The sequence below is a fragment of the Rissa tridactyla genome, chromosome 3 (assembly GCF_028500815.1).
Source record: "Rissa tridactyla isolate bRisTri1 chromosome 3, bRisTri1.patW.cur.20221130, whole genome shotgun sequence".
Lineage (NCBI taxonomy): Eukaryota > Metazoa > Chordata > Aves > Charadriiformes > Laridae > Rissa > Rissa tridactyla.
This window is the reverse complement of record NC_071468.1, coordinates 34,715,672-34,725,029: the sequence shown is the minus strand read 5'-3', so window position 1 is coordinate 34,725,029 and position 9,358 is coordinate 34,715,672. Positions and strand designations below refer to the sequence as shown.

Here is a 9,358-nt window from a genome sequence, read left to right as displayed (position 1 = left end):
TCTAGACTCCTCCTTTCCTCCCACCTCCAGCCTGTCCTTTCTGGGCATCTGCAGCCCTGGGGGGCTGGCAGTATCTGGCCACCCGCTGGCTTTTGCCTGTGTCCCAGATGACTGAGAAACCTGGGTCATCACCTCTGATTCATCTGCCCCTTGCACTGAGCTGACACTCCATGAGCAGCGGGGTTTGTCACCCTCGGCAACAATGGCCCCTGGGGTTTGTCAGGGGAAAGTGACACCAACATCAAGTTCTCCTGCTGCCTGCTTGCCAGCAACCACAGGCACAAAATGGAGTGGACTTTAGCCAGTTATCCGTCTTTTACAGGGAGGGGAGGAGGCAGGGCCTTGCTGGAGTCCCTCACTGCACACCAAGGCACCATGGGGCAGTGTGGCAGCTGTTTGGGTGCAGGCTGCTTGGTCAGCGCTGGAGCTGAGCTAGCAAATGCCTTCAGGGTAGGGTTTTTTTTCACTGAGACAATAGAAAAAAACGGTTTAAAAGTAAGATTTCTCTTTCTATAGGAAAGCTTTGCCAAATAATGAATCAGTAAAGTCAATTTTTCTTTTTAACTTAGAATGTTTGTTTTTTCATAATTTTTTTCTTTAGATCTACATGTAAATTAGAAGAGGTATCCCATTCCTAACCTGGCAGACAACCTATTTTTTTTGACCAAAGGAAAAAATAGCCATTCCATGTTCAGTCAGCAGATGGTGGAGGCGCAGACATTTGGGGGAATTTGTAGGGGCAGGATGAAGTGCTATGAGGCTGCACAGGCACTTTCAAGAGCTTGGAGGTACGAGAAGGAGCACAGGTAGAACTGCTGGAGAGCCAAGTGCTCTGAAGCCTGGGCTGCGCTCAGCACCAGCTCTGTTATCCCTGCTGGCTCAGCTAACTCAGCACTGTGATAAGCAGCTCCTGTCCCTAGTCTTCTCCTCTGTTTCTCTCGTAGCCCTCACCTGTGTCTCCCCTTTCTCTAGCTCTGTTAGGCTAAGGTCCTGTCTCTGACCCCAGACCTCACCATGACTAGAATACATAGGCCTACAGCCAAGGTTTTTCACCAGGCCTCCCAATAGGTACCAGCAGGATGTACAATCCATCCCCCAAGCCTTCACTGGCTCTGGTGTGTGGCCTGTGAAGCTGGTGTTGGTGCAGGTGCACCCCATAAAGGACGGGTTCTTCCAGGGCTGTGCTACATCACTGAGGGCCCTGGCTGGCAGGTGCTCAGCAAGCCTCTGCACCATCTCTCTCTAGCTATGCAGGCTGTAGCTACACCCACTGTGGCTGCCCAAGCAGAGAACCCAGGAACCAAATCAGAACCAGGCTAACAGCTCCTCCACCTGCCCACCAGTGATCCAAACCTGGCTGTGCTCCCCCTGTCAGGCCTTGGAGCTTTGGGTCCAGCCCTGGCTGATAACCTGCCTGGGCAAAGGCAGAGGCACCTGTGTTTGGAAAGAAAAGATAGCTTTGCTGTCCTGAAGAGACTAGGGACGCAGGAAGGGTTGGGAAGTCTCTCCCCTCCTTCCAGGTATATGGGAAAAAAAATAAAAGTTAAAAAGACTATTTACCCTCAGGGCACTATATGCAGCATATTTTTAATTTAATAAAACAAAGAGGAAAAAAAAAGTTGCCTTTCAAAAGTACCAAAACCTGCTGGCTTGTCAGTCAGGTTGTGTTGAGGAGAAAAGTGTTACCCAGTAAAACCCAGGCTCCTGGGGAAGAGCAGCTTTCACTGCTCCACCCCCTGCTGCCTGGGGAGCAGGTGCCCACTCGCTCCATCCCCTGCTGCCCGTGGAGCAGGAACAAGGCACCGCAAGCAGGCTCTGCCCCATCTCTCAGCCCTCCAGGCACAGTGGGGCTCTGGCCAAGCCCCAGTAAAGCTGGGGCCGGTGCCTCCAGTTGGCAGGAAGGAGAGGGGCTATTTGTGCTTCTCTGAATGGCAACTACAAAGCCCAGAAACCGTGGCACTGAGACACCCCGAGGTGATGCCGGAGCTTCTGGCGAGTGCAGCCTTTGGCCTGTGACAGCAGCGGATGTAACCAAAAAGCAACCTAAAACAACTCAGCAAGCCTTGGGAACCGTACCGGCCAGCCTCAGTCTCTGCATAAAAATCAGCCTGGGCTGAAGGGAGTGAAGAAAAGTGTCTTGGAGCAGGGGCGAGGAACTGATAAAATAAAACTCGGAGGTACTGGCTTTCACTGCAGAGTGCCGCCCCCAGAGCAGATCCCAGGCCTGGGGTAGGACAGGATGGGAGTCCTTCCCTTAGCTGTGCCTGTCCTACTTGGAGTAGCTCCTGGGAGGGGGGCTGAGACCTCCCCTGTCTTGGGACAGGCTCATCTTGGGACTTGCCTCACATGAAGGTGTTCCAAAAAGAAAGCTAGTGTTTTGTTTACCTTTCCTCCTGCTGAGCTCTGTAGTAGTGACAGAAATGGAGGAGCATTAGCCAGAGGCATGACGGTGCCAGGGAAAAGGGCTCGCTTGTTCATCGGTGACTTTGGAGAGAAGCCACAAGACAGAGGTGGGGCAGGAGTACCAGCAGCCCCACACTGGTTTTTCCCCCAGGATGCAAGCCCCCAGGCCCGTCCCTTGGCTAAAAGTCTTTGACCCATTAAGGCAAATGGAAAGGTTTGGAGCTGCAGCAGCCCAGAACATTCCCCGGGCTTGTTCCAGCCCCTTCCCCAGGAAAAGCAGGTGGAAAAGTGAGTCATTGGTCCGGCCTATCCATACCCCACCCTGCTCCTCAGCAGGTTCTCATAAATCAAGCAAGTACTCCCGAGTGGAGGCAGGACAGCAGGCATGGCTTAAATGCCATGGCCCTAGTTCCTTAGACCTTTTGTATAGGGCTGTCCCCTGGCGGGAGCTTCTTACTGCGCTTCTTCATGCGGCTGCGGGCGTAGACACGGAGGAAGAGGGCCATGAAGACAACGGCTACACCCAGCCCGCCCACGACAGTGACAGTGTGCCCATAGATGAGGCAGGAGAGGAGGATGGCAAAAGCCTGGCGGAGTGTCATTATGATGGTGAAGACAGCTGCCCCAAACTGGTTGATGGTGTAGAAGATGAAGAGCTGGCCACAGGCGGAGCACACCGAGAGCAGCACAGCATGGGCCATGAACTCTGAGTGGCGGGCCATGAAGCGTACTGACTCCAGCAAGGCACCCTGCTCCAGGAGCGAGCCTACCGTGAAAAGGCAGGAGAAGACATTGACACCAAACATCATCTGCACAGGAGACATCTTGTAGGTGAAGAGGGCATCCTGCCAGTTGGAGGTGAAGCTGTCGAAGATTATGTAGCCAGCCAGAAGGACTATGCCTGAGAAAGTGGTGACAGTGGACATATGCCTGTTGGGAGCACTGGAGAGCAGGAACATGCTGACCCCCACGGAGATGAGGGCAGCAGTCAAGTACTCCCAGTACTCATAACTCTTGCGCGACACCAGTTTGCCCATCATCATCACTGGGATCACTTTGGAGGCCTTGGCCAGCACTTGGGTAGGGAAGCTGACGTATTTGAGTGCCTCATACTGGCACCAGCTGCTGAGGATGTTGGAGAGGGAGGCAAAAGAGTATTTGTACATAGGAGCCCCATGGCGTGGCTGCTTGGTCAGGGCGCAGTACAGACCAGCCACCGTGAAGGCAAGGATGCGGTTCATGAACACTAGGAACTGGGAGTCCTTGAACTTCTCACCAGGGTCTGTTTCGGTGGCACCATACGTTCTTGTCATTACACGCTCCTGGAGGACACCCCATGTGAGGTAGGAGGCCTGTGAAGCAGGAGGAACACAGGGGGAGTCAGGACCTGCAATGGCAGCTGCAAGCAACCACGGGAAGAACAGACCCCTTGCTTGCCCCAGCATTGCCTCATCCTCTGCAGGACAATGCTTCCCTGAGACACTGGGAGACAGGGCCACCCCACACTCCACCCATCTGAGGGAACCCAGTGTACCATGTGGTTACAACCAGGAACATCCCGTCCCAAACATAACCTGCTCAGTTTACAGCCTCTTCCAAGGGGAGAAAGGCCTGCAAAGCAAACATCCTGGCGTACAGTGAGCCCCGTAAAGCAAACATCCTGGCGTACAGTGAGCAGTTATGCTTTAAGCTCCCTGTTGAACCAGACTGACAGGATCGGGGAACGTTACTGATGCACAGCTGTGGTTTTAGTGCCAGCTCCCTGCGGCAAGTCCTGGCTGTTTTCCCAGTGGCCTCTGAATTGGTTTTCACTTCCAGCTCCCTAGGCCCAGTTCTTCCATCCAAATCAATTCCGGTTTCAAACCCAGCAGACAAAATTGTCCTCCAGGGATGATCACTGTTCTGGCTGTAACCTCCGTTACTTCTGGTGCAACAGTACCAAGCCCCTCACAGAAGTAACACAGACTTTCTCTCACCACACCACCTCTCCCGAGAAACCAAGGCACAGAGAGATGGAAGGACTTGGTGGTGACCCGCAGCAAGTCTGGATGAACTGGGATAACAGGCCAGAGAGTGGGTGTCTTCTGCTGGCTGTGGGATGTGTGGGTTTTTACTATCACAATACCCACATTTCTATTTTTAATCCTCATAGACCTAAAAAGCTGCCCTTCCTAATGATGTTCTGGCTATAGCTAAGACTTAGTGAAACGAAGATTAAAAAGTCCTCTCTATCTGTAGCTGAATTCAGTATTTGTCTCCAGTATTCAAATGCAATCCATCAAGGCAGGGTGCATCAGCCTCAGGAGGTGAACCACAGAAGAGCCTGGGTGATAAGAAGGCTCCAACTATCTGCTCCTCTGAGGTGAGGGCCAGACAAGAGCAGCCCTAACAATCTGCTGAATCACAGAATTTTCCCTATCCGTGGCTGCAGAGGACTGCGATTGGACAGACAAGAGGTCCCAACCTGGATGACCTCCACAGCCCTTAGAAGTGACCCAGCAGCCCTGGTGGGCTATCCTGGTTGAGAGGCTGTGTCCCAGCCTCCAGCCCTGCCCTGATCAAGGACAGCACTGCATCCTTGGTCTTCAAGAAACTGACAGCCGCAAACCTGCTGCCTACCTCCTGCTCCCAGAGCCAGGCACACATGCACAGGGCCCCTACCTGTAGACCAGTGGCGCAGAAGACCAGCTTGAAGATCTGTCGGGCTGTAGAGGACTCGGTGGGCTCTGTTCGGGGTGGCAGGGAGCCATCCTCCTGGTGTAGAGACTTCACCTCAGAGCCGAACACGCATGATTTGATGACAGGGAAGCAAATGCCTCGGCCTGAAGGGGGTAAGAGAACATAGAGACAGAATTAACCACAGCCGCACCAGCTTGAGAGATGAAGCCTCCCTCCTTAAGCCTCCACATCTGCTGCTGCAGGGCCCTCAGAGAAATATGTTTCAGGGTAGCACCTAGATGGGTCTGGGACGCAGCTCTACGAGCGGCTTGCTCCTGGCAGGTCAGGGAAATGACCAGTCAGTGCCGAATAGGGTGTGGAGAGCTCACAAGGAGGCAGGATGTGGAAGGGAAGCTCCTGCCCTTACCTGTCTCCAGGTAATTCCTTCTCTTGAAGTACTGGATGAGGAGGAATCCCGGCACCACAATACTTGCGTAGCCAGCAGCATTAATAAAGAAACGGAAGAGCCAGAAGTCCCCCCAAGACTCCTGCAGGGCAGCGGGGATCTCTTCAGCAGCAGCCATGGTAGGGAGGGAAGCCAGCATGAGGGGAAGGCAAAATCTGCAGAGAGATGAAGAGGCAGGCTGCAGCAACCGGCACACGGCCAGCTCTGCTCCGCATGCCTGTGCCACCCAGCCTGCTCCCCACCAGCAGGCAGCACTCAGATCCCACGGCAGCGATGATGGCAGCATGTGAAGTAGGAAAAGCCCTCTAGAGTTCAAGAGCACGACAGACATTTATATTTGCTTCTGTTCAGGGTGTTTGCTCTGGCTTAGGAACACGTGGACTTAGAAACTCGGACTTCCAGGAACGGAGAGAGCATTTGAACACTGTTGTAACCATCTGGTTTTGACAACGTCCTTGCTCCAAATGTAAGGAGCACCTCACACCTCACCTTTTTAGGTTAAACTTTAGCACAGCTCCTGGGTGGAAAAAGAAAAGGTCATTGAATTGAAAAAGCAACTCCTACCTAGCAGCTCATGTTTCAAGCCTGTGGCCAGAACAACCTTCCTCTGAGGCCAAAAGGTTCAGAGCTTCCCCCTCCAGCCACACCAGCTGAGTGGAGGAGAGCCAGGGAGGGCTCAGGCCACCAACCTCCCCCCACCTCCCCACGCAGCCCTGTAAGGAAGCGTGCCAAGGCATTCCCCACAGCTCAGAGGAAATTACCAGGGCTTACCCGCTTGGCAAGACACAGCCGGAGAGCAAGGCTGGGAAGGAACTTTCCTACCAGCTGGCTGGCTGGGATTTTACCAGGACTATCCAATAAGTTACAGCTGATATTCTTCAGGTATAGCCCTAAGGTGGTGACGTAGCCAGCTTTAAAACAGCTTTAATACTCCCTGAAGGACTTCTTCCCTCCACTGTCCCCTCCCTCACAGAGGCAAACCTGTGATATCCAGGGGCCATGCGAAGAACAAGAGCACCAGGAAAACAACAGAATGAGCAAGCTGGCAAGGACTTCCTACACCTGAGACCACCTGGATCCTCCCCTCGCACCACAAGCTTCAGCTTCCTGCATCAGGGTAGGAGGTTTTCTTGGTCCACGCTCCATCCCTGCCTCAGTCTCTCCAGTAGAAAAAAGCCTCAAGATTGTCTTGGGGGCCAGGTGGGGCTGGCTACATAAATTTGCACCAGAAGAAGCTCTGGGCTCCTGTGACAAAGGGACAGAGATGTTAATCCCCCCTCCCCAAAAAAACCCCAAGTCACAGGAATTTAGGCCCTGTGAGGTGTACCTGGCCCCAACATAATATAGCTGTGACGTCTAGTAGCCCTCACATGAAACTCACAAACTTAGACCTTTAAAGGCAAGAAAGTCCCCTGCCACTTCATGAACAACAAGCCCTCCCAATCAACCTCTTGTCCCCTTGGGAAAGACCTGAGGGGCTTTTATCCTCAGTTGCTGTGGCCAGGACCCTGGAGTCCAACAACTTGACCTAAGCCAAGGCTGTGTTTCACCCTGAAATCTCCCTTCTGTGACTTAAAGGACACAGAAATTCCCAGCCTTGGGAGAAGTGCAAACAGCTGGGGGTGGGTTTCTGTGCCTGCTTCCTGTTCCCCCCCTGTCTCTCCACTATAGAAAAGGCAGTTTGACACCTCCACCCCTGTCATCTCTCCTGCTGCAGGGGCACCATCGCAGGCTGCAGGGGTGCTGCAGGATGCAAGAACAATGCTCGGTGCAGGCACCTGGGCCTGAAGCTGCCCCGATGTTCCCGCGTTTGCCCGTATTAAGTAACCCCGGTTGATCGCAGCAGGGTGCCGAGACGCCATTCGCTTTTGCAGAAGTCAAGACACGAGCCGCAGGGCGGGTTGCCACACTCCTGGGCCACGTCTCCCTTTCAACCTGACGAGAGAGACCGAAAGGCCAGCTGGCTCCACTGTGCCTGTCTTTTACCCTCCACGGTCGGAGACCCAGCTCTGCTCTCCCACAGCGGCCGTGAAGAAGAGGGACAATGGCTCTCTCTATGCCTGCACTAGCAATTCCCAGGCCCCGAGAGCTGACTCAGTGCAGCAGGCTCTGCCCTCCCCCGACCACGATCGGGGCGGGGAGGGGGGGGGGGGGGAAGGAACAGGGAGGCCAGTGTTACAGGTAGAGAGAGGGCGGGGGGGGGGGGGGAGCTGAGCGGGCATGAAAGGAGCCATAGTCTGGAATATGCAGAACACCCAGGGAGCCGAGCCGAGACTCGGGCTACTGCTCCCCCCTTACATGAAGCCACCTCGCCCAGGGACTCCCGGGGCCCGCCAGGCCCTGCCCGTGGCGGGGGGCGCGGCCTCCGCGCCCCCCGCCGCGGGCAGGGCCTGGCGGGCCCCGGGCTGAGGAGAGGCCCGCTCCAAGGCTTTTCTGCCCCGGCCGCCCGGCAACCGACCCACCACCTCAGGGACGCCCGCCCCCCAGCTCCGCCACGTCCCCAGGGCGGCGGCGGCCCTCGCCCGACCCCTGCCGAGCGGGGTGGCTGCGGCCCTATCCCGCTCTCCCCGTCCCCGGCCTTACTTACCCACCTGCGGCCCGGTCCCACTGCCGGCCGGTTTCCCCTCAGCTCCGCTCCGCTCCGCTCCGCTCCCGGCGGCGGCGGAACTCTAGCCCGCTGGAGTCCTCACAGCGCCCCCTGTCGCTCCGGAGGGCCCGCGGCTGAGGGGCCGCCGCGCCCACGCGTGTCTCGGCGGCGGGAGGAAGGGAGTCGGGCCGGCGCGGGTGGCGGGCTCTGCACCGGGAAGGGGCCGGTAAATCCCCGCCCTTCCCCGGGCACACAGGGGCCCTGCCCGGGGGGCGGTGGGGCGGGATGAGGCCTTCTCCCCGGGCCGGTAGCCCCGCACCCCCAGCCTGGGCCACCAGGCAAGGCTGCAGGGCCGGTTGCGGTCACCAGGTGGCCACCCAGTAACGTGTTACAAGGCATCTTTATTAAAAAAAAAATAATTATTTAAAAATAATTAAAAATAAAAAAGCGCAGCTCACCCATAGAAGCGTCTAGGCTGGAATGGACCTTTAAGATCGAGTCCAACCATCAACCTTAACAATGGCGAAACCTCCACTAAACCATGTCTACCCGTCTTTTAAATAAGATGGCAATTCCACCACTTCCCTGGGCAGCCTGTTCCAATGCTTGATAAGCCCTTCCGTGAAGAAATATTTCCTACTATCCAGTTTAAACCTCCCCTGGTGCAACGTGAGGCCGTTTCCTTTGGTCCTATCGCCTGTTACTTGGGAGAAGAGACCGACCCCCCACCTCGCTACAACCTCCTTTCAGGTGGTTGCTTCTGCCTTTTCCCTCCCCTTCCCACCCAGCTGCAGCCCTGGCCCCACCATGCTCCTGCAGCGCCCATCGCTCCTGCTCTGGGCCACCCGTGAGTGCCCCACGCCCCCTGCGAAGGTGGCACAGGAGGCAGCCCCACGGGGCACATGCTCCTGGCCGGTGCTGGCCGAGGCCCGTGAGCAGAATATGGCTTGTTTGCCACAGGGTCGAGGCCCTGCCAGAAGGTGGGAGGCAAAGATTCGAAAGAAACGGAGCAATCCAGCCCAGGGCTGCTGAAGAGACCAGGCAAGCTCCAGAGTGGCCAGGGGGGAACCCATGCCGCTTTCCTGGCAGCATTCCCTTGCTATCTGTCTTTCCGAGAAGGGAGGAGGAAGCTCACTCCAGAGGATCTCGGGGCGATTGCGCCATCCAGGATTTGCCCCAAACAATAGCAGCTGCTCCCAGGCAGCAAGTGGGGAATTTCCCCGGCTGAGGTAGGGTCAGGCGCA

General features: G+C 55.9%; 1 protein-coding gene across 4 annotated transcripts; it reads right to left on the bottom strand.

The window, feature by feature from the left end:
• Window positions 1-416: 416 nt before the first annotated feature.
• Window positions 417-8,255, bottom strand: SLC35B2 (solute carrier family 35 member B2). Of its 4 annotated transcripts, XM_054193871.1 has the most exons (5): window positions 7,306-7,638; window positions 6,588-6,772; window positions 5,489-5,682; window positions 5,065-5,225; window positions 417-3,755 (listed from the first exon to the last, which is right to left on the bottom strand). In XM_054193871.1, exons 1-5 carry the CDS (start codon window positions 7,387-7,389, stop codon window positions 2,817-2,819), a joined length of 1,563 nt encoding a protein of 520 aa, XP_054049846.1. In that variant the 5' UTR covers window positions 7,390-7,638; the 3' UTR covers window positions 417-2,816. The 4 variants fall into 4 exon arrangements, with proteins under 4 accessions (XP_054049846.1, XP_054049844.1, XP_054049843.1 ...); XM_054193869.1 differs by lacking the exons at window positions 6,588-6,772; window positions 7,306-7,638 and adding an exon at window positions 8,119-8,255; XM_054193868.1 differs by lacking the exons at window positions 6,588-6,772; window positions 7,306-7,638 and adding an exon at window positions 8,115-8,226.
• Window positions 8,256-9,358: the final 1,103 nt, after the last annotated feature.